Genomic DNA, 25063 nt, shown 5'->3' on the forward strand with positions numbered 1-25063 from the left:
TCGCCATTAGATGAGCAAATGTGTATTTTATGCTTTAGCGAATGGAAAGAAAAATGCCTCCTTTAGTCTCTTAGAAATCCCTCTGAATTAAAACCTTTTGTTTTTGACACAGCAGTAGCAGAGATGTCTGAGTTGTTTGCTGAGGATGAGGTGGAGTTGCAGTCCTTGGTTAAGCAGTTTCTGAGAAGCATCAGTGACAAGATCTCTAGTGCTCCTTCACCTGAATGTGCTGAAGAGATCCTTCTTCACCTAGAGGAGACTGACAAGAACTTTCACAAGTGAGTCCATCATCAAACACCATAGCATTAAATTTAATGATTGGATCTAATAAAATAGGCTTTGTTATGTTTCTATGGGTATGTGTTGTTTTAGTATATATTTACAGTATAGGTGTGACTTGGTTACTTCTCTTATTTCAGTTATGAGTTTATGAAGTACCTCCGTCAATATGTGGAGAACGCTTTAGGATCTGTGGTTGAAGAGGAAACTAACAACTTGACCAGAGAAGATGGACAACATGCAATTGGCTCGGGACACGACACTCTGATTCACGCAGTGACACAAAGGACTAGATACTCAGCTGAGTGAGTGTCTCTGAATATCTTTAGCATCTTTTTCTATTGGCCCGTATTCATCATGTTTATTGTGTTTCAAACCTACTTCATTGACCCTCCATACTTACTTTTGGATATGCTGGAAAACTCCAGAACTCAACCTTCTTACTAAAAAGAATTTCAAATGCAAAACTTTGTTTTTTCTTTTAGCTGCACCTTTTAGGGTCGCCACAGAAAATCTGCCTCCATCTCACCGTATCACTTCCCTGATACCAGCCATCTATATATCCTCCCTTACTGCCATGAAATTCCTCTTAAAATAGAATTGCATTGACTGCCTTCTCCATCTTCAACATCATTTTCCCAATAAATTCACTATCCCACTGGATAAATGGCCTGGCACTTCTATACTGCTTTTCTGCTTTGTATTTATTTTTTAAATTCATTTTTGCCCCTGCATCCTGTCCAGCAATAAGGCAATCAGAATTGTTGTCTGAAGGTCTGAAGAATGCCCAACAAATTTACTTTCCCAACTGGACCATTACAGCATTTGCTATAATGGTCCACTTTACTTGATAGTCAAATTTTATTAGGATTTTATTAGGATAATTTATTTTGATTTATTACAATCATAACGAAGAAGACCGGTGGACGGAAAAGGAAAAGACGAAAGAAGTTGAGGAGAAAGTTATGGAGAGGGATAGAGAGAGAAAAAACACTGAGAATCTGCTTCAAGACCTGGTGAGGGAAAAAAATAACACAGCAGAGAAACCACAGCAACAGCTAACATATGCATAAATAACAGTAAATAATGAATAATACATTTTACTGAACAGCACACAGTACTAATAATACAAGATATTTTTAGAGGCAGCAGCCAACTACAATAGTGTGTCTGTGAGTATCTGTTTGTACACCGGTGTGCGTGAGCACGCTTGTGTTCAAAAGGTGTCTTCATGGAAATGTCTAGTGTTTGTGTGGGACACCACAGCCCCGCCCCCCAAGAATCAACAATGCATCAGTGGGTGGGGGCACCAGCCACTGGCAGGGCATGTGGCAGGGCAAAATAGGCCCCCACACCTGACCTGATACACAAACAAACAGGCACACACAGACACAAGCATGCATTCCCACCCTCATGCACACATGTAAAAATACTCACACACTCACTAACATGGAGACACGCAGAAATGAATGCAGTACACACACTCCCCATACACACTTTATACGCTCACGTCCAGGCACCAATGCCTAAAGAGGGGCAATCAGCCCCTAAACCCAGGAGATGGTCCCTTTTACTCTTTTCTGCTTTAACTGAGCACTTTTTAATCGTTATCACACACACACTCAGAAATCTTTGTAACATTTGCACACACACTCTGATGGAAGCGTATAGGCAGGCGATCAAGCTAGCAGCCTCCAGATTTGCATGTGACTCACTTTACCTCCTGAGCCACAACTACCACACACACATGCGCTCAGCTCCATCTCAGCTGTCCAGCCTCAGCTGTCCTGTCGATGACCTTCACTCTGTCACCTCTAGCTCCACCTCCTGACTTTTCTCTTAGCTACCTTTTCTAATCTGAGCAACATAAGTGGCCTTACTGCCATCTCATACTCTAAACCTACCTTTTTATTAAGGCTGCTACCTTAATTCTCTTCTCCACCTACTCCACCTTACCTGCACACTCTCTCCTTACCTTCTTTTGTGCACTCCCCATTGATTTGGATCATAACCCCACCTCTAGTACCTCTATTCCTTGCATTGCCATTCACCTTTCCATTTGCCTCACTCGCTCACACATTTTTTTTCTGTCTTTATACCGCTGACTTTCATTCCTCATCTTTCTACTGCACATCTCCGTCTCTGTAGGCTCTCCTCTACCTGCTCCCCACTCTCAATACAGATCACAATGTTGTCTGCGAGCAACATAGTCCACAGAGACTCCTGCCCAACCTCATCTGTAAACCTGTCCATCACCACAAACAAGAAGAGGCTCTAGTACAAATCTGTGTCCTACATTTTCATATAAAGCTGCCACCGGTGTTTTTGTACACAGGGGACATTTTGGCACTTCAAAAGAGGTTTTAGTGAGATTCAAAAGATAAATGTTAAGAACTGAAAGTGGAAAATGGGACTTAAGAACCTCTGCACATGTCCTTAATGGTAATTTGTCAAATATGTACAAGCAAATACTTGACTTTCTGCTCTTAGCTCATTTCTCATCCACAGTCTCTATATTTTACCCTGAATAAGCCAACTAAACTCCACTGTTTTGAACCTGTCAGTGCCATCCTGGGTTCACTGTTTAGAGCCTGGGTGTACCGAACTCTCATGGTGACTTTAAGTAGCAGTTGGATTTAGTTAGTTGTATTTAATTTCAGTTTTAAGAGGACTTATTATTCTTACTGTCACGTGTAGCCATCTCCCATAATCCCATTCTTAGCCAAAACTCTGGATTAATGTTCTTTAATAAGAAGCTATCCAAGGCCATCAAATGTATTTGTGGTATTAAAGTTAAGTTGTCAGTTGTTTGGCGGTTATTTTAAAAAGTGGATAAATCTCATTTGTATTTACAGTATACTTCTTTCTTTTTTTCCCATATTGGATAACTGCACCATCCAATCTCAGCGCTGAATTTCCCTGCTTTCAGCTATAAATTGATGCAGTAATTACCTTTCACTTGAGTTTCATATAAAGCAATGTTTAGGCTTGCTGTGACTCATGCAATCATATGGGTTGACCTGGTTTAGCTCATTCACTTTCTTTCTTTATGACAGGTACCAGCAGATGATACACACCTTAAAAAACACCATGATAACAGTTGTGGAGTCTTTAAAAAACAAGTCTGAGGAGGACCAGCTGAGAAAGGAGGAGATGCACCAAGAGAAGCAACATAGGCAGTCCAACATCCAGTTCACTGACAACTGCTCTGACAGTGGCTCGTCCTTCAGTCGGGTTAGAGAAAACTGCTTACAAATGATGCCAATAAACTCTTGTTTTATTAATTTATTGCCTTTATGTTGTATTCTGGCCCCAATTTCTGGATGACATTAATTGCACAAGTTTCTTTCTTTCCATGATACATGGAATGGAGGTGAAAATCAATCTTTAGACATAGAGTGAAGCTGTTTTGAGAGATATTTTCTTTTTGCTTTTTGGTGGGTAATGACACTTCTTTTTTCATTCCCAGAGTTATGGATTCTTTAGACAAGAGCAGCTGCAAATTTTGGCTGAAAAGCTTGACTCCAGCAAGCCCAAAGAGGTAAACAACTTAGCCATATCTTTTGGTTTCTTTTAGGTCACTGGAGGATTCTGTAGCACAAATCCGTCTTTTCCAGTTAGATGATCAGGTCTCTTCAAAGAGTTGCAGGCAAGAGCCAGAAAAATGTCCCTTTTATCTTTCCGTAGATTTCTAATCAGGGTTTTTTTCTTTGTCTTAATCTTTTACCTTGACATTATCTTCACATTTATCCATGTTGGAAAAACTGGAGATGGTCTTGTTTAATTTTGAATCAGTTTGAGTGAAACAGTTGCCATTTGATGGCACAGTTAGCACTTGCAAGTAGGGTTGCAAGTAGACATTGGTTTGTGTAAAGGGTTAACCAGCTAAAAGGTTACGAACCACTCCTCGGCATAATTGTCAGTGTAGTCCAGGTGCTTGATGTGAGTCTGTGTGTAGGTGCGTTGGGAGGCTCTGAAGGTCCTCTGCCGTGCTCCTACATCTGATGTGCTTAGCTGTGAGAGCTGGAGCAGCCTGCGTCTGAACCTCTGCGTAGCTCTGAGCGAGCCGGATCCCGACCTCAGCGTAAGTCCTGAGCAGCCTCATCTGCACACTGCAGTAAAATAAGTAGCGTTAATTGTTTATTCATTAATAAATAAATCAATAATAGCCATGTTGTTGTTATTAACGATTTTATGCTTTATAATTGAACATAGCAAAAAATCTGTTCCTCATTCCACGGATCCTTAATCTTCTTTCTGTTCTTCTCACTGAATTTTCTTATCATTTAAAACGTAGGTATCATTGATTGATTATATAAATGGCTGTGAATGTACGTTCACGCGTGTCATCTCACCTCTGTCAGGATAATGCGCTGCGATTCTTTGCTAAAAGCCTCTCATCCTCTCCTCTGAATGTGACACGAGAAATTTACACAAGCCTGGGTAGGTAACTCTCAATGGACTCTTCTGGGTTTTAATGTACCGTGCTGGACTGTTGTGTTTGAATTAAACAAAGATGTTTTTTAAAAAGTAAAATAAAAAAAAAAAGTATATCTTAAAGGGTCACTTGTTTATTTACAGAGCAAATGAAAAGCAGCTTGTTATTCAGTGACACATGGGAAGTAGTTTTGGTTTTATGTTTAGATGGAAGGAGATGTTTGGTTTGTGGATTTTATGGGACGAGGTTACTTTCAGGAAATTTCCAAGCAGAAAATGCAACTGTACGAATGTGATCCATGTTACTTACTGTATCTTTGAGTGGTTGTAGCTCACTGCTGTATATCCAAAATCCATATTATCTTGTGTGGCTTGTAATAAGAATTTGCCTTTTAATGTGCAGCTAAATCTGTGGAGTCAAGTTTTCTGTCCCATAAGCTGAGCTTTCCAAGTGGCTCAGCTACCATTGACATTAACAGGCCTGAGATCAGTCGTCTCCTCAAGCAGGTACAGCAACTTTTCTACAAGAGCTTCTTAACTATATCATGGTAAAAATAAAGTGCACACACTGTTTTTCTCTCTGTGTGTCTTGTTTCAGATTCGACTGATGAATGATTTTCAAAAGGAGGTGACTAACTTCTGGATACGTCATCCAGAGAAGTGAGTTGTTTTTATCTTGTTTCTTGATTGTGTGCCCAACCATCACCGACTATCCAGATGTTACGTTTCAAATCTGATGTATAAAAAAAGAACACTTAGTACGTTTTTAAATTATTAATTTTAAGAGGGTGTGAAATTTGACCCACATATACATATCACATAATATACGTAATTATTTATAGAATGATGGAACAGACTGTGAACTTATTTTGTGTTTTTGTTTCTCTACCTTGCTTATAGATACATGGAAGAAGTTATAGAAAACACCTTTTCCCTGCTGTCCTTCCATCACGAACATGGCTCACCAGGAACTGAGAGAGTCCTGGAACCAGTTCACTTACTGGCTTTACTGGATGTAAAAGCCACTTGGTTTAAAAAGTGGATGGTGTGTATGCCCACAGTTTCAGATTTACACAGACAGAATTTTTGTATGAACCGCTGTGTTCGTGTGTTGCATTTTAATGTTTTGATCTCCATCCTCTCTTGTTTATATTGCACTCTGTAACGTATATATTTTTTCTGGTTTTCTCCTGGCCTCTGCCTCCCTCTCAGCATGGCTACTACAGCAGGGCTGTGATTCTCAGACTCCTGGAGAGAAAATACAAGTCTGTGGTGAGTGGTTTACTCAATAATAAGGATCTTTCACTGCTTTGTACTTCTGAAAGGTCTGAGACAAGAGGGGAGCAAATGAACATCAAAAATATTAACCCGAGTCAATACTGGATATTTGAAGACAGTACAGATCCCTAATATTATTAGGGATTTTTTTTTTTTTTTAAAAAGTCTATATCAAGATATTCTCACTCACATGCTCTCTGTCCATATATATGCATATAGTCGGAGCTAAATTAAAAGGAAATATATTACCATCTGCTAAGCTGTGATACTTCTCTCTGTGCTTCAAATGATACTGAGTTCTCTGTAAACACTGCTGGACAAAATATGTTTTTACAACATTTCTAACTGACTGTCACATATTTCTTTGCTTTGTGGTTTTTTTTTCTGTTGGTGCATATTTGACAACAAAAATCCTGAAATTATTATATCTGTGAGATAGTGGCTGATAGTATCAGGCAAACATTATATTGGCCTGGTTCTTGGGTCATCCAAAAGGCATTAAAACTTGCATCTAAAACAGACATTGTGCTCATGAGAAAGCAAAGCTGTGATTGGACCAGAGGAAACTGGTCAACTGATGACAATCTTGGTTTTTTCCAAACAAATCCATTTACCTGCAGAGCCCAAGGGTGACCTGTTTCCATATTGAAATGCTGTAGTCAGCCTCCAAAAGTTGATTCTGTTCACCTGGACGTAGCGTTTTCAGTGGGAGAAACGTTTCGCCACTCATCCAAGTGACTTCCTCATTCTCAGCTGACTACAGGTTTCCACAATCTTATAAACAGTACATTTGCATAATGACAGAAAATGCTACAGTCAGCATTTTCTGGTTTGGTTTTTGGGCCTTATTGAGAACCTTCTCCTAAATTCTACCTTTACTAAGATGTAAACTTGTTGAAAAGCTAAAGAGATTGTCCAAAAGACTGGCTGTATCTAACTGCTCCTGACACCTCCTGTGAAAATGGTCCTGTTTGTGTCATTTTGTGGGGTGCAGGTGTAAATCACAGCCAAACAGTTCAGTGTACTGGTCTTGTAGACAAAAGGGCACAGAACAGGAGTGGCACTTTGACATTCAAGAATTTATTTATTTTTTTTTTTGAGCTCAAACCTCCCTTTTAACTGTTACAGTGACTTTAGAAGAGTTACTGTGGAATCGCAGCTGAAACTTTCTGTAAAGAAACTGCCAATATCTCTCTGAAACACTGTAAGCCTAAACTGCTCTTGCATCGCAGGGCATTAAAATTCCCCACAGTGCTTGGATTTAGATTAAAAGCATGGCTTCTAGTCTTAAACCTCTTGATTGGATAAGAGGAGGTTGCACTGAGATTCTGACTGATTTTTTAAGTAATTGTTCAGTTTTTGGCCTGTTTATAACAGCAGTCTACAAATTTGGCTATGCACATTAGCCGTCGTCATTTTATTCAGCTAATTTAACATGCTTAGCATCCGAAGCAACATGCATTATATCTTTTCTTTCACAGGCTGTAGCAGCTCTTCAGCAGTGCATCAAGTACAATGAGTCCTTTGAACGTTTCACAAATGAGACAAGTGAGTCAGGGGAGCAGCGGAGCATTGGCAAGTTAAAAAAAAAAAAACACTCCCTAATCTCATTATTTCTTCATCAGGTTTGCGTACTCTCTCAGGCATATTCAAATACCAGACTTCACTCTGGCCCTCTCCCTGTGTGCTAAGCATCAGCACATTCGCAGTAATGCTGATTTAATGTGTCTTGTGAAACAAACCAAAAAATAAAACGCTCAGAGTGAACTACTGTGAAAGTCTAATGAGAAAGTAATGCTTCATTTGAAGCCTTTGAGTGTTCGTACCTAGACTTTGCCATCATTTATTCAGCTTCTTTTATGCACAGACATTAAAACATAGGTGGACAGAGGAAAAACGGTGGAAAGGACAAGTTATAACAATACAGGAAAAACCGAGATAGAAAAGAGAGGAAAAAAAGAGCAAATGAGTGAATGATAGGAGAATGAAAATGACGAAAAAAAATTGATAAATAGAACTGAAGGTAGAGCAGAAAGGGCAGACACTGACAAATTGGCATAGCAACACTTCAGGAATACATTACATATTACATGACGCAGTCCAGTTTTGAATGACGTTCTCAACAATGTGTACAAACAAGAGGCAATACCTGAGATTATCGACAGCCCTTTGCATCACCATTAAGTGTTTTTTTTCTCAAATTTTAGGAAACATTTTTTAATGAATTCGTTCTAAATTTTTTTATGAAATTATCTGTTTGTGTCAAGTATTTGATCCAATTAAAAATGGTAATTATAGAGTAACATGGACATGGTGCATATCCGTTTGCAAAGCTACGTGCTAAAATGGAATAAACCAGAATGCATACAGGTGCAGATGGGGCATAAGGGAATGCAAGTGGAGCCTGTTATCTCCTGTAAGCCAGCTGGCTACTTGAGACTGAACATTGTGACCTTGTCTTGGATAAGTTGCGATATGCCAGTTCCCTCGCCACTGATATAGTCCTCATAAAAGGCATAGTTTTTTTCCGAGCTGTGCCTCTTTTGGCTTTCTGCTCTCTAGAGACACTGCAAGCCTGACACATTTTTTCACCTGTCAGTCTCATTGTAATTCTGCAGCCTTTGATATGAACAGTGTGAAAACTGTGTCCATCTCAATGCTGCCACATTTTTTTCACATTGTTTTCCTTAAATCATCTGTTACAATATCAGTAATATATTGTAACAATGTATCACTTTGATTTTTCTCTTAATGTTTCAGGTTTGGTACAGAGGAGTGTTTATTCTGGAAAAGAGCTCGAGTATTGCTGCTTTGTTCACTCTCTGTGTGTCCTAGGGAAGCTCATCATCTACACCAATGGAAAAAAGCTCTTTCCCATCAAAATAAGGAAATACAAAGGTTTGATGGTTCACGATTATGTTACGTAACTCAACATGTTGTCTGTCGTATCATCTTGACACTGATCTTGAGAGTTTATTGCTTTATAAGATTACTTTAGTAGATGTAATCTTTATAGTGCAGAACTGTGTCTGATCAGCATGTACTAATCCTCCCTCGATTCCTAGGAACAGAGATTTCAGCCCTCCACCCCACTGTGATTACTAATAAAGTTACATAATAGTTACATTTCACTTAGTCGGTTGATTAAAGCAGACTCATCATCTGACTTTCCTGCACTGTAATTGATTTACTAATTAATAACTCCTCTCAGGACATTCGTGTACAGTCAAATCACCCTTGTTTTGTAATTTTATCCAACATAAGTTACACAACTAGGGTGTTGACCAGGAACTCATGGATAATGACCACATCTTCAAGTGTTGACATGGATACCCTATCTGTTTGTGTGTCATAGTTTATCACCTCCTAAAGCTTTCACTGCAGTTTTTTAAAAACATGTAATATGACATTTTAAAATCTAAGTGCGGTATTCTACCAGTATTTTTTATTTTTGTATTTTTGTGAGAGCACCACTGACGCCAGGTGTTCACATATGTAGCTGTCTGGAGTCTGGAGTTCAATCAGTTCAGTATAACTTCAATTCACTATCCTGCCACACAGTTGCAGTCTGTTCTGCCTTCAGATTTTTAGCAGTATATTCAGTGTTTAGTGTTTTCAGTTTAACATTTTCTTGTTATAGTTATAGTTTTATTTAATGTGTATATATAGTTATACCAGCTATACAACACTATAATAATAATGAGAAACCAAGCAATAAATTGATTCCTTATGAGGAAGAATTCAGTGACTGTGGGGAAACAAGAGAATCCCTTTTTTTAAGAGTTCTTCAGGTTGTCTCACAGGTTACAGGGGGGAGACAAAGATGTAGAGAGAAGAGATGAACATAGAAAGAAAGGACACAGAGTTTGAACTGCAGACCATCTGTGCCTATAGGATGATACTGGGAGATGAATCATTCAAGGTTAATGGTAAGAAACAGATGCACAGTGAGAAAAGGAGAGATCTGAATATCTTTTTCTTAGTTTTCTTAAATGTTTTTAATTTTCTTTTTTTTTTATTCAGAACAATGTCCTACTCACAAATATTTTCTTATATTTAAAGTTTTATTGTAGTACCTGCAACCAGGAACTGTTGGTGATATTTAGGCTTGTGGATACTAAAACCCACTGTGCACATAATATGTTAAGTGAACTACACACAAGGGGCTGATCCTTGTCTCTAAGGTTACCTTAACCTTTGATATGGACTATTTCCTTACCTCTAGACACGGTGACTATCAACTGATTGATTGATTTATTATGTCTATTTCAGATCCTGTTACCCTGACAGACCTCGTTGTCATCCTGCTTAACATAATGTATAAACACCCTAGACCTCTGGACAGGGATTGCTCACACACAGGTAGGGCACGCATAAGCACACGCAGGTATATAGTAGAATTTCTCTGTTCAGATAGGAGAATTTCAAATCAACTGCTGAGGTAGGTTAGTGACCCAACGTATGAAATGGAAAAAGAACTCCTCAGGCCATATCTTTTATCTCTCAACCTTGTACTGAGTCGTGTAGTACTTAATTTGTCTCCTTGAAGACTTTATTGCCCCATTCATTCTCATGAATTACGTTAGAGAAATGTTGCTCCAGTGATCAATATTGTTCCCCACCTTGACTTTGTCAGAGGGTAATCTCCTTTGGCTGAGACAGAGAGTCATGCTGACTAAGTCAGATATTTATATTAATATTTTACCTGCTGTCTGATGAAGATCACATGAAGCATTCTTGAGATTGTATTTTGAGCAGCAATATGATACAGCACAGTGCACTCTGCGAGAGATTTAGTCTCGAATGGAGGGTAAGATGTTTGAATTTAAAGCCCCATTAGGCTAAGTTTCCAGCTATAACACAAACATGACTTGTAAATCTTCACTTTTGTAATTTTCTCTTGTTACACAACATTGAACTCTAGTTATACGTGGCTTTTAATAGTCTTAGAGTTATGTGCATGTAGTATTAAAAGCAACAACATTCTTAGAAAGATTGTCCCAGATATTCATTTATGATCCTCATAGACATCCGTGGAGATCTGTGTTCTCTGTATCATTGGGCATGTATTGGCATATATTAGCAATAAAGTGCTTCTCAAAAGTATTTACAGCACTTTACTTGTTCCACAGTTTGTCATGTTAGAGCCTTAGTCCAAAATGGATTCAATTCATTTTTCACCTATAATCCTACACACAGTACTCCTTAATGACAAAGTGAAAAAGTTTGCTTAGAGTTCTTTTGTTTATTAAAAATATAATAACAAGAATATACCACGTATTTAAGTATCCACAGTCTTTGCTCGTCACTTTGTTAAAGTACCTATGGCAGCAGTTACAGCCTGAAGTCTCTTTGGGTATGATGCTACAAGCTTGGCACATCTATTTTTTCGCAGTTGCTCCCATTCTTCTTACCACAACCTCTCAAGCTCCATCTGGCTGGTTGCATTAGTACACAGCCATTTCACAATAGTTCACTCAAGGACATTCACACAGTGGTCCAGAAACCACTCCTTTGTTATCTCGTCGTCCTGCTGGAAGATGAACCTTAGACCCAGTCTTTGTTTAGAGCCTTTTGGAGCACGTTATGATTAACTATGTCTGAACTTTTCTTCGTTCATCTTTCCCAGTTCCTGCTAACAAAAAACATCCACACCACCATGCTTCAGTGTAGGGATGTTATTGGCCAGGTGATGAGTGGCACCTGGTTTCCTCTAGAGGAAACTAAAAATTTTTGTTTCATCAGACCAGATAATTTAGTTTCTCCGAGTCTGAGAGACCTCCAGGTGCGTTTTGGGAAAAAACTCCAGGTTGGGCTACTATATAGGCCTGATTGGTGGACTGCTGTAGAAATAGTTGTTCTCTTGTAAGGTTCTTCTCTCTCCATAGAGGAATGCTGAAACTGTGTCTGTTTGAGGTGAAAAAGAATTTAAGCCATTGTGGAATAAGGCTGTGATATGAGAAGTTGGTGGATATATGCATATCTCAAAATAGTGGAAATACAAGTTTACTGGCCACTTTGTTAGGTACAACTTGCTAGTATTGGCTTGAATCATCTTACTGACATGAAAGCACCACAGAATGGTCATTGATTGCATATTTAGGTGATCTAAAAGTGTAAACCTAGTGGGCAGATATAATCCTAGTGGGTATTAATGTAATTAGATGATTTCATATCCATTTAATTCAGCTAATTAATGTCGTTAAATGCATATTAATTTATTTACTTTCGGTAGGTTCAGACGTCCTGTCGCCCAGCACCCTTGTGATGGAGGTGCTTTGGATGCTATGTGAACAGACAGAATGCACTACAGAGTGTCTCTATCAGACACCAGTTATAGAGAAGCTACTAACTCCTGTTATAGCGCTGCTCAATGGACAGAAGGTCACAAGCATACCTACACACACACACACACATGCACACACACACACACCATTTGCAGATTACAAAAAAGGTTTTTGATTCATACAGTTTCAATTGTAAAGTGTCCAACCATGACTTTTTACTCATAGTAAATAAGCATGTAAACTACTTTCCTTTTATATTTTTAGTGCAATAATTTTCAAATGTAGACTCCTAATCTTAAGAGTAACATAGCTGTCCTCTGCGTAAGGACTTGTCATCGTTCAGCCTTCCAGAAAATGGAATTACAGAGGCTTTGGTTATGAAATCTAGTCGTTTTTTCTTCAGTTCCATTATTGTGAAAGATAAAAGTGTTATTTCAATGTTGAGTATCTGTTCAGGTGCCAATTTTCCTGAAGCAGTTGGTAATTTTGTGTGTTTATTTTCTGTGCTTTGCAGGCTGAGTTAAAGTCTCCTGCAGCAACCCTGAGTCTCATTGCAGATATTCTGGCTCGTATTGCAAACACAGACAGAGGATTAGCGCTCTTCTTATTTGAGAAGAATCTCGTCGCGGCCCACAGTGAGAGGTGAGATGTTGTGATTAAATTCGCAGCGTCGTTTTGTCGTTCTTGATAGTAATGAATAAATTACTTTTTTCTAACTTGGCTGGAAGATTTTAATACAGAGTTAAATTTGCATAGCAAATCCTGCTTATTCTGCACCGAGAGCAGATTGGAACATGAGGGTGCTGCTGGTTTGTAAGCAGCTGGGGTTATATTATACTGCGTTATATTCTGTTGCCTGACAGTGACTAGTCTGCACTGTAGTTTCCTTCAGTCTGTCCAGAAACACATTCTGTTGTTGGGAATGACCAAGAATGTATTTACCAACCACCTTTGGCTTCACTTCTGTATGTATGCTGGCTCATTAAAAATGTGAGTGTATGAAAGTGCTTTGGAGACCCCAAAGAATTTTTGTTGCTCAAGGAATTGATGTAGATGTAGCCTTGGTTCTGAAAAGTAAACCCAGTGCTGAGGTGCCAGTTTCAAGAGTAAGTCAGATGCGTACACTGCTGAGTTGTTCCATTGCCTCAGCAAACACTTTGCTTGTGACTTTATTCGTTTTATCAGTTGCTAGTTTCAGGTCAGATTAAAAACCTCCAGTGTAGGCATGTAAAGCCACAAATTGAGATTGCTATACTTACAATCTAAAAATCTCGTGCTGTGGCTCTATAATAAACATTGTCTTTTTTCACCCTTGTCTGCAGAACCTTTGCTTCTCATATCATCGTACAGTTCACCCAGAGGCTGCTCGACAAGGAATTGCCATCGTTGTGTGAATCTGATATGCCCCATTCATTATGTGGAGCCTTTATTTTAGTTTGTCGGCAGATGTACAACACCTGCGAGGGTCTGCAGGTTCTACAACCCTACGGCCTGCACAAAGCTTTAGCTGCTGCGTGGAAAAAGGTACATGTACCTCATTTGTGTTATTTGCAGAGACTTTATTATCTGACATGGAGCTATTATAGATTCAAAGATTCAGGATTCAAGATTCTAAGTGTTTATTGTCATGTGTCCAAAGAAAAAAAAGCATTTCTTTGTGCAATGAAATTCATTCTTTGCGGTCCACCCACAGATGCCGATTAATATATACAATAGAAATAGAACAGATAAAATACAAATAGTACAAATAAATAAATGAAGACAGAAAAGAAGACAAAATATTGAAGTGTGAAACAGAGATGTGTGCAAAAGAGCTATAGCTTAATAATTAATACAGGTTAATTATTATTACTGTTCAAAAATAGGTCAGCTGTTCAAGAGTCTGATGGCAGTGGGGAAGAAGGAGTTGTTGAGTCTGTATGTTCTGGATTTCACACGCCTGAATCTCTGTGTCAAGGGCAGAAGTGTGAACAGTCCGTGTTGGGGGTGTGTGGTGTCTTTGAGGATGGAGGCAGCTCTCCTCTGGACTTTGCGATGGTAGATGCTCTGCAGAGAGGGCAGCAGAGTCCTGATGATCTTCTCCTCAGTTGTTATCACTCTGTGCAGGCGTTTGCGGTCCATAGCAGTAGTGCTGCCGTACCATGCAGTGATGACGCTGGTCAGTGTGCTCTCCACAATGCAGCTGTAGAACTTGCTGACGATCTTGGCCGACATACCAAATTTCCTCAGCCTCCTCAAGAAATACAGCTGCTGCTGAGCCTTCTTGACCAGCTGTGTGGTGTTCATTGTCCAGGTGAGGTCCTTGGAGATGTAGACGCCCAGGTATCTAAAGCTGCTCACCCTCTCCACTTCAAGGCCCCGGATAAACAGCGGCTGGTGACTTCTTCCTCGTGTCCACTATCATCTCCTTTGTCTTGTCAGTGTTGAGGGTGAGGTTGTTGTCCTCACACCATGACATCAGACCGGCCACCTCTCTCCTGTAAGCCGCTTCGTCCCCTCCAGTGATGTGACCGATCACTGCAGTGTCGTCCACGAACTTCAAAATGATGTTATCTTTGTTGGAGGTGACACAGTCATGGGTGTACAGAGTCTAGAGGATGGAACTGAGGACACAACCTTGTGGAACTCCAGCGTTTGTAATAATGCTGGCTGAATTCCTGTTGCCGATCCTGACGGTCTGGGGGTTCTGGCAGGTCCAGGTGATCTGGGGGGTCTGGAGCAGGGGTGGGCAATTCCAGGCCCCGAGGGCCGGTGTCCTGCAGGATTTAGATCACACCTTGGGTCAACACACCTGAATCACAAGATTAGTTCGTTACCAGGCCTCTGGAGAACTGCAGGAGCTAATTTAGCCATTTAAATCAGCTGTGTTGGTTCAAGGACACATCTAAAACTTGCAGGGACACTGGCCCTTGAGGCCTGAAGTTGCCCACCCCTGGTCTAGAGGGTCTGGGAGGTCTCGAAGCGGGTGTAGAATGCATTGAGATCATCCAGCAGACCGCCTACAGAGCTGATGGTGCTGGTGCTGGTGGTGGCCCTATACTCTGTGATGTGCTGCAGGCCTTGCTACATCAGGCCTTGCCAACCACCTTCTCTCTGTACTGCCTCTTAGCCGCTGTGATGGCTTCCCTCAGTCCATACTTTGCAGCTTTGTACTCCGTCTCATTTCCTTATCTAAATGCGAGAGACCGAGTGTGTCGTACCTGACTGTTGATCCAGATCTATATATTATTATAGAATAATATATGTAAGATTACAGTAGTGGATGCTCGTATTATGGGCAACTAGTCAGAAGAACGTAGGATTAAAAGGAGGATAAATAGCTCTGTAGAGCTGTAGGGGTGCACCAAGGCCCAGTATAAGACAAATGAGGATTAATTTGAACTTTGAATCATGTGAAACTGTTCTGCCCAAACACAAAACCATGTGTGTTTGGAAATAAACCAAACTCTACACCAGCTTTTCTTTAATAAATCTTGCTTTGGTAAAGGGAACAGTTTATAAACACAGTGCAGCGAGGTTTTTTTTGGATCACAAATAATACAGCAGTGCTTTACTGTATGAAAAGTGCACTCAAGAATTTCACATCCTGCTGTTTTGCTGACTTGAAACAGTTCAAAGAAATCCCTTTGATTTCATCAAACTTTTTTTTATTATTATTTTGTACCTTTTTATTTGACTGGGTGTTCCATAAAGACCAAATCTCTTTTATAAGAGAGACTTGACCCAGGTAGCAGATAAGCTACATGTCATAAATGCAACACATAAAACATAAAGTGTAAAGGGTACAACATGTTGTACATTATACAACAAAAAACAGTAGTGTTGTATAAGGAAACCAATCACGTCTTCACCACAATGATACTGCCTTCAAAGTTAACAATAGATGTCGATTTTTTTCATTTCCAAGATGTGATTTAAGAAAATGCTGTTTTCCCAGATATGTTTTTTTAGAGAATAACTGTAAAAATATCAAATCCAGGAGACATTTGCTTGACTAACTGAGCCATGACTGGATAAGAGATGATGGCCCAACTCAGTTTCTGAATCTTTTATCTAAATATGTAAAGGAGGGGTGTCTGTATGTAATGATCAGATCCCTGGCTAGAATATTTATGCTGTATTTCATTTACTTGATGAATGCCACTTTCTCGCTTTATTCAGTCAACACAGCTTGAAAAGCACCATCATTTCATGCAAATGATGGGAATTAACTAACCTTTGTAATGTGCTTCATTTAGTTCTTGGAATAGTGTTTCTGACTCGACGCAGCATCAGTTATCTTTAATCTGCAGTTTGTGTTTCAAAGCTAAACCAGAAAATATGCAAACAAAAATGAAGCTCTGCTGCAGTTCATTTACAAGGGCGTCATAGAAAAGGTTTCAGTGGTGCTGTTAGCATCCCTGGGTTTTTGTCCCAGTGTTTTGCGTTTTTGGTTGCTTTGTGTATTTTCCGGGTTTTTCTTTATGTATTGATAGTCTAGAGTTTTGTTACCTAATACTGTGCTGTGCTTTGCTTGTATTCTACTTCAGTTTTGCCCCTTGTTTCCTGTCCTAGACTCACCTCCGTAAAGCCCTTGTAAATCAGTATAGTCTCCATGTTTGGTTACTTTTCTGACTCTGTGTCAGTTTGTGTTTCTGTGTTCCTTTGTTTGTCTAGTTTCTGTGTCCAGTTTCCCCAGTCTGTCACATCTCATATGTAACCAGTAAATGATTGAATCCAGTTAAGTCTGAGTTTTCTGTTTTTTCCATTTCGGTTCCCGAGCTCCAGCAATAAAGCTGTCTGAGTTGAATTCGTGTCTCCATGTCTGCATTTTTGATCCGGAAGCTATCAGCCACACCTTGACGCATAACAGGCAATCCTTCTGCCAAGCTGGGGACGTCAGTACTGCCCAGTGACTGGTAGTGCCTCAGTAGCTGAGAAAGCAGTTCTGCCCCACAACCTACCTGTTTATTTTCAAAACATCTGGTATAAAAATTAACGTGTATGAGACATTGTTTTATTACTTTATTACCGTCACATAGTGGATCGTGTTCCTTTGAAAGTCTCAAACGCATGCCCATATTTGTTCACTGGAGAAACAAAATGCAGGTTTAATCTTGACTGACAGTGGGATCAGGTGATGCTCGATGTTTACTCACCTTCTTGTTTCATATTAAGCAAATGCAATCCTGGTGTTTAAAGCACTTATTCAGTCTGTCAAGAACCAAGTAAACAAATTAACACATTCTTTGGGATTTTGGATTGCTTAATTATTTATTTATTCATTGTAATTTAAGGATGTCTCAAGTGAGTGAGAATCATCAAGAAATGATGATCATAACAAGAAAAAAGAGCGCAGAAAACAATGTTATATTAAAATATAGTGGCGAATACAGTGTTCCATCATTCCACTGTGTAAAGATTATCAGATTAATATATATGTGAATAAATGTGGTCTAATGTTTCAGGTGTTCCTCATGTTCACAAACTCAATTTAATAAAGAGCAATTAAAGTATGATTAAAGTATATTGTGTAATAATACTGTTTCTAATTTCTAGACCAGCTCGCTGTCAGAAAGAGTTCAGACTCCAGTACCTGGAGCTGGCGCTGGATCATCTACCCAAGAGCTGCAGAACATGTGAGGCCGCAGATCCGTAAAATTCAACTTTAAATAATTTTATAAAATGTCTATATTTATCACAGCAATGAATGAGGACACCATCCAGTAAAATACAAGAGTATTGGAGTCCAGCACTATTTAATCATGTCTTTTTTTCAGTGTATCTTCAACAAGAAGCAATCTAAATAAAATACTAGAACACCATGTAAAATCTAATTGTAATACAATAAAGTTACTCTATAAAATGAAATTGCCCCATAAGATTAATAAAGCAATATGAAACAAACTAAAATGGATAACTAAAAGTAGAATAAAAACAACATACACAGAAAATGTCAGATGATATTAAATGGCTCACAGTAAAGTACAGTGGTATCTAAAAAAAATGTCTTTATGTGTAAGGAATTGACTCCTAGTGATTTTAATATTGTGTTTCTTGCAGTGGGAGTACAAAGCACCATCATTTTTCTGTCTTTCTTGTTTGTGAACAGGCTCATTTGGGAGGAGACATTATTGGACAGTCTGTTGAATTTTGGTGCCACTCCAAAAGGCCTTCTGCTGCTCCAGCAGACAGGAGCCATTAATGAATGTGTCTCCTACATGTTCTCTCGCTTTACCAAAAAACTTCAGGTAATAATGTACTTAACTGTTGGTTGTTAATTTGTGGTAATTGTCCTGCTTGTGTTTCCATCATACTAATTATGTACAGTAATGTATCTCCAGTTTGCCAGCGAGGTCTGCGCACATTTTGATTGTGTTAAGCTTGAGGTTTCCTGAGCCAAATGCTCTGTAACAGCAGCACTCTGCTGCACATTAACACAACTACAGTACATGAGAGTAGCCACGTGGATGCTGCCAAATTCAAATGTAGTCACTGAGATGCCAAAGTGTAGCAGTGATGAGATCAAGTGGGCTGTTGGGGAGTGGCATCATGAATTCACTTGCACCATGAGATTCAAATTCCTCCAATCAAAACGGTGCCAGCAATGCAACGTCAGATTTTAAATAGCATTCTTTAAAAATTGCACGTGGTCACAAAATGAGTCATTGGGTTATAAAGGCACTGGTAGTAGTTTGAGGTTGTCGTCCTGCTTTCATCAGGGTGGGTTTTCAGGTCCTGATAAGTACTGCTGATGACATAGTTACATTAATGTTTTATTGCATTTTATGGAAATCCTTTGGCAGCCCTTATTGATCCTATCAAAGTGCCAAAGTAATTTCATGCCTCTCAGAATCTTCCGGGTCATGCTGACTTGAGTTAGTGAGATACAAAATGAATAATCACTGATGAGACAAAAAAAGAGGAAAGAGTGATTATTGGAGTGCGTACAAATATTTGTGCAGAAACTATGGATGCACATTGTATTAAGGATTTATGTTGTATTATTCCCTATGCAGCAGATATAATCTTTGTCAGCTTTATTCATTCTGCTGGCTCATGTCATCAATATCATAATTCATTCTTCACAAGATGTGGTAATTTGTTGATCCTGCTCCTCCTCAAGGCCACAATCATAATTCCAGAGGACTCCTTAGTATTCACAGCACCCTGCTCGACACTGAAACACACTTTCTAAGATTCAAATTGTAAACACACATACACTCAGGCTTGCTGCAAACCTTAGCTGATCCCCTGTGGGCTTAATTTACTGCCATTGTTTATGCACTATTGTAATTGCTTCTCTAGTTTAGCATTTCACTTTAATTATGGAATGTAATTATATTTAGTCTATTTTTAGTTGTGGCATTGTGTTGTAATTAATGAAGGGCCTGCACACTCCAAAATCAATTTACAATTTGATTTCTCCACAGCATGTTTAGCTACATTATGTTGTGCCTTTCCAGAATCCCAGATTTACTTACACATCTTATGATACGTTAGTACTACATTTGACCTAAACCTTTTCTATCCTTTTTCCAAACACTAATTTGTTTCCAAACACAATTAATTTTCATTAATTTTTTTCCTGATGAGCAAAAACTACAATAGTGAAAGGCTGAAAGATTTCTAGGTGTATGAGATTTCTGTGTGTTTTCTGTAGGTGAGCAGCTGCGAGAAGTTTGGCTACGGGGTGATGGTGACACAGGTGGCAGCAACTGCTCCGGGAGTTGTGGCTCTGCACAGTTCAGGTACTAATGCAGTTACTTGGACAAAACAAACACTTGTCAGCTGTGATGCTTACGGCTTATATTATAAGTTGTTGTTGTTTTTGTGTTGTCGGTATAAAGGAGACTTAAGGCAGCTTAGGGAGAAATGTATTTGTCAAACTGTTTTCGTCTGGGTAAGAAAGAATAAGAAGAGGCGTTCTCTTTTTTTTTCTTTTTTCTTTATTTGGAAGGATTAAGATGGTGTGTGATGTGAGCATCATTCAGGCACGAGAAAATGTGATTTTATTTCCAGCAACACATTTACAAGTAGCATGGTGAATCATAGATAAATGGATTCACATATCAGTTGTATACTGACACTAGGTGTAACCATATGCAAAAGGCTCCAGGAAATACCGTACTCTTGTCAAAAAATGAAGCCAGTGAACAAATATTTTAATCCTGCTTTCTTTCTATGGGCCAGAAGGGGTGACTCAACTGGTTATGGTCCACAGCCTTTGATACTGTGGACCATCATATTCTGCTAGATAGGCTGAGACACTGGGTGGGTATATCAGGGGCTGCTTTGGACTGGTTTGAATCCTATTTGCATGAACGATCCTTTTCTGTGGCTACCTCTAAGTACAGTTCCTCTTCTACTTTTCTTGCTTATGGTGTGCCACAAGGTTCAGTTTTGGGGCCTTTATTGTTCTTACTGTATTTACTTCCTCTTCAACACTTATTGAGCACTTTTAAGGACATTTCGTATCACTGCTATGCAGATGATATTCAGTTATATATCTCCTTTAAGCCCCATGAGGTTTCCAAGCTACAGATTTTGCATAAGTGCATAGACTCCATTAGATGTTGGATGGCTGGAAACTTTCTTCAACTAAATGAGGAGAAGACTGAAGTTCTTGTTTGTGCTCCTAAAAATGTTGTACCTAGTGTTATAGAAAACTTGGGTCCACTTGCTACATTTGCAAAACTGTCTATCAGGAGCCTTGGTGTTAGTATTGACTCAGCTCTGACTTTGGATGCCCATGTAAAATCTTTGGTTCGCTCCTGTTTTTATCACTTGAGAAACATTGCTAAGCTGAGTCCCATTGTATCGCGCTCCGAATTAGAAATTGTTATTCATGCATTTGTTTCATCTCGTCTGGACTATTGTAACTCTTTGTTTACTTGTTTATGTAAAGCCTCTTTGGAGCGTCTGCAAGTCGTTCAGAACGCTGCTGCAAAGCTTCTGACCAAGTCCTCCAAATTTTCCCATGTCACACCCCTGCTGATTCAGCTGCACTGGCTCCCCGTTAAATTCAGAATCCAGTTTAAGGTTTTGACCTTGACTTTCAGGGCTCTGCATGGACAAGCACCAACATATATAAGTGAACTTTTACATGCATACATTCCCAGCAGGTCCCTGAGGTCATGTGACCAGGGCTTGCTTGCTGTCCAACACACGAGGCTGAAAACAAAAGGCGACAAAGCTTTTGGAACTGTGGCCCCCAGACTGTGGAACTCTCTCCCTTTGAGCCTGAGATCTGTGGACTCAGTGGTCGCTTTTAAAAAACAGCTAAAAACTCATCTTTTTAAACTTGCTTTTGGTTGATTTTTATTTTTAGGTTTTAGCTTCTGTGAAGCACTTTGTGATTTTTATCTTGAAAGGTGCTATATAAATAAAGTTTTACTTACTTACTTACTTACTTATGGAAAAAAAAAAGTCTGATTTCTTATCAGCCCTTCGCATACAACAGCACTGCTGCGCTCTGAAACCTATTCTCTTCTATGACTTTAGCCACGCAAGAACAGTTCCCTGCTGTGTTGAGCAGCGCTGGCTGTGGAGCACTCTGTGTTCCATGATGTGACATACGTTTGTGCCATTGATAAAAAGGCAGACTGTCAGAAAGAAAGATGACCTCAAAAAGTGATATAGTCCAGGCAGAACTTATAAATTATGGGCCGTTTGCTAAGCTTTCTATGTGAGAGAACCATTCTGTAAGAAAAAGACTCTACTGCTGACTTGATCTATGACCTCTGAAAAACAGTTTATGATTTCCATCACTATTCAATCATTAAATTTTTTGTAACATTAACCTTTTTGTAAATAATGTTAACCTTACAGTCAAAAACAATACTTTAAGGAAGGCCTGCAGTGTCATTTAGAAGTCTACATTCACCCCCAGCTTGTCACCAAGACCCAAAGCATCTGCTTGAGGTTTCAGAACTGGACTTCGCTAATCAATGGGTGCTGTTAGGGGGCTATGTCCTTGTTTTATATACAATACAGTACATTCCCCGGGTTATACAGCACTGATATGCAAAGATTAATTGTATATCTGTAACTCTAGAACTGCAGTATTTGCAGTTTTCATAGTTTAAATTTGTCAGTGTACTCTGTTTTCATATTCTTCTTCTAAGTATAAAATCCCTTTTGTTATATTTGTCTTGTTAATTTAACTGAAATACACTGAAAATTGCTCACAAATTAATGTTTGTGTGTCAATACAAATGCAGGTTTTATTGCTGGGAGCTTCCCGTGATGCACTGACTATTTCTTCTTCCATGATACTAATGTTATGTCTTTACTTCATCATTTATGTACCGTAGTGTATCCCCAGTTTTCCAGCGAGGGCTGCATACATTTTGGTTGCATTAACGTTTTTATCCAGCCGTTAGGTGCAAGCTTGAGGTTGCTGAGTCCAATGTTCTTTAACAGCAGAACTCTGCAGCACATTTAAACAACTACAGTGTAAAAATATAGCCAACCAGAAGCTGCAAGAGAAGAGATCAAATGGGATAAAAGTGAGTGGCATTATAAATTCACTTCCTCCCTGAGATTCAAATCCTCCAATCAATACGGTGCCAGCAATGCAATGACAGATTTAAAATGCCATCCTTTAAAAGATCGCACACAATAACAAAGTCAGTCGTTTATTTATTAAAGCACTGTTAATAATTTTAGTTGCTGCTATTTAAAATAAATGTTGGTATATAAAATTTCTCCATGTTCTGTCTCAGGCTTTATACGGGCCCTGGTACTAGAGCTGTGGTCTGTTCTTGAGTGCAGCAGTGACGACGTCAGAGTGGTCCGTCCCAAACCAACTCCCATTGACCCCATAGATAGGAGCTGCCTTAAGGTATTGTGTGTGTGTGTGTGTGTGTGTGTGTGTGAGAGAGAGAGAGAGAAAGGGAGAAGGAGAATCTTCCTGGAGCCCAAAATGCCCCAATTTTTAGAAATCTACATGATAGTACAGGACAGATTTCTGTACTAAGTTTTGCTTTTCCATCATGTTTTTAGCTCACTGGTTACAAAGGTGTTTAAATTGATTAAAATTAAATTGATTCCAATTATTATTAACCCAGGACTCAGAATAGTGGTCCATGTGTTGCTGTGATACCAGCAGCCATGTAGAAAACTGACTTGTAAATATTCATATTTAAGAAACTGGCAATAGTAATTTTGTTAACAAGAAAGGCTTTTTTGCTCAGAACTGATTGGTTTATGGGTGTCTGGGCAAATAAGCCTTACTTTCATAAGACTGCATTTTTAGTTATGTTTTTGGCAGAATTTCTCTCAGGAAAGCTTCAACATTTCATTTGAAGCTCCAGTGTGCGCCTGTCTGTGTGTGTCTGATGCTTGGCCTCTGACAGCAGCCAAGTCATCTCTCTCAGAGAGACTAGCCAAGTGAATACGGACAGCCAGTGATGTGTAAACTGTGTCCTGCCACAGGCGACTTTAAAGCCTGCCTTATCAGTGGGTTATACATATATGCTGAGCTCAAAGGAAAACTAAATATACACACACCAGCATTTTGGTGAATTAACTCGAATCTTTGCTTTAATCTGTGCTAAGTACAGTAGGAGGTTTGGTAGTACATATGAAGATAGGGAAGTACACACATGCATAGAAACATCAGAAGGCACATGAAAGTATAGACATTTTTATTTTAGAAAAAAAAATCCATCGTATGGTGTTTTTTTCTTTACGTTTCTTTGAAGCTGTTTAATATAATCTAAGTTGTAGCTCGTTTGTGCAAATGTCTGTCTTTTTTTTTTCCTTTGATGCTTTTGATGATATGTTTTCCCTGGTCCACCAGACCCAGTGAAAAGCACAGGGAGCTTTCCTGTAGTTTAATATTCTTCAGGCTGCAATAGGTTTCTGCTCAACCACTCTGCTCAGAATTGTGTATATATGTCTTATTCAGTTTTGAGAGTGTGGTAAACCATGTTTTATCTTTGCAATCATAAATTCTTTTTACATTTTGTTTTGCTTTGAATACTACAGATAGTATTTGTCATATTATCTGTAGTGTTTGTAGTTGAATAGTGTTATATTATTATTATGTGTTAGGATTTGATCAATCCATGACGTGCACAAATGCATTCACAGTGGTCTCTAAAAGCAAATCCATTTTTCTCTCTAACAGCTTCTGTATCTGTTTTACTTTCTCTCTTCAGTCCTTCCTGTACTTGGTCAACCTCCTCTCTTCTTCCCAGTCGGTGTGGGAGCTGCTGGGCCGACAGCCTTTGGCCAACAAAAGCGAATACACCCTGAGGGAGATGCCAACCTCCATACCTGTAAGTGTTTTTTTCTTCTTCTTTTTTTCCACACACTGCAGTTCTTTTTTCATCCATCTGAGGGCATGTTTGCACTTTTTATTTGGCCTCCAAACACCACCCACACATTTGTTTTACTTCAAACGCATTCAAATAAACCCCCCTCACACTGAGACTGATATATGTTCTCCACCTCACACATTGTAAATTTCCACACTGTTTTCGTTTTGCACCCTAACCGCTGCATTCTTGTTCAAAGCCTCTCATTTTACTCCACAGGATTTGATTGACAGACTGATTGCCGTGAATTCGGATGTGAAGATTCATTCTCTCTTCCGCTACGAAGAGAGTCACACATTCGGCCTGAGGTGGGATTGATATATTTTTTTTCATATTACTTAACATCAGTGGGGAAGCATGCGATATCGGATTATCACCTGGTGACTGCACACACACTTCAGCCTCTGGCAATAGGAGACTGGCATGGTTCTTTATACTTTGATTACCCAGCATTGAAAGGCTGATGAAAGGATTTCT

At 39.2% G+C, this 25063-nt stretch overlaps 1 protein-coding gene across 4 annotated transcripts in view; it reads left to right on the forward strand.

Annotated features, from left to right (window-relative positions):
- tbc1d32 (TBC1 domain family, member 32) overlaps window positions 1-25063 on the forward strand; it is a 91753-nt gene that overhangs the window by 606 nt on the left and 66084 nt on the right. For 2 of the 4 annotated variants that reach the window (XM_085132343.1, XM_085132346.1), the window contains exons 2-23: window positions 113-278; window positions 420-584; window positions 3336-3513; window positions 3749-3820; window positions 4238-4363; window positions 4644-4722; window positions 5120-5223; window positions 5315-5376; window positions 5617-5761; window positions 5929-5988; window positions 7476-7569; window positions 8755-8892; window positions 10267-10356; window positions 12230-12378; window positions 12796-12923; window positions 13604-13805; window positions 17820-17899; window positions 18373-18511; window positions 19924-20011; window positions 22988-23106; window positions 24428-24547; window positions 24806-24894. In XM_085132343.1, coding sequence (XP_084988469.1) covers window positions 124-278; window positions 420-584; window positions 3336-3513; window positions 3749-3820; window positions 4238-4363; window positions 4644-4722; window positions 5120-5223; window positions 5315-5376; window positions 5617-5761; window positions 5929-5988; window positions 7476-7569; window positions 8755-8892; window positions 10267-10356; window positions 12230-12378; window positions 12796-12923; window positions 13604-13805; window positions 17820-17899; window positions 18373-18511; window positions 19924-20011; window positions 22988-23106; window positions 24428-24547; window positions 24806-24894 — 2582 coding nt within the window. In that variant the 5' untranslated portion in view covers window positions 113-123. Of the gene's footprint in view, window positions 1-110; window positions 279-419; window positions 585-3335; window positions 3514-3748; window positions 3821-4237; window positions 4364-4643; window positions 4723-5119; window positions 5224-5314; window positions 5377-5616; window positions 5762-5928; window positions 5989-7475; window positions 7570-8754; window positions 8893-10266; window positions 10357-12229; window positions 12379-12795; window positions 12924-13603; window positions 13806-17819; window positions 17900-18372; window positions 18512-19923; window positions 20012-22987; window positions 23107-24427; window positions 24548-24805; window positions 24895-25063 lie in introns of all 4 variants that reach the window. The other 2 variants (XM_085132345.1, XM_085132344.1) reach the window with 2 other exon arrangements.

The sequence above is a fragment of the Neolamprologus multifasciatus genome, chromosome 15, assembly GCF_963576455.1.
Source record: "Neolamprologus multifasciatus chromosome 15, fNeoMul1.2, whole genome shotgun sequence".
Classification (NCBI taxonomy): Eukaryota; Metazoa; Chordata; class Actinopteri; order Cichliformes; family Cichlidae; genus Neolamprologus; species Neolamprologus multifasciatus.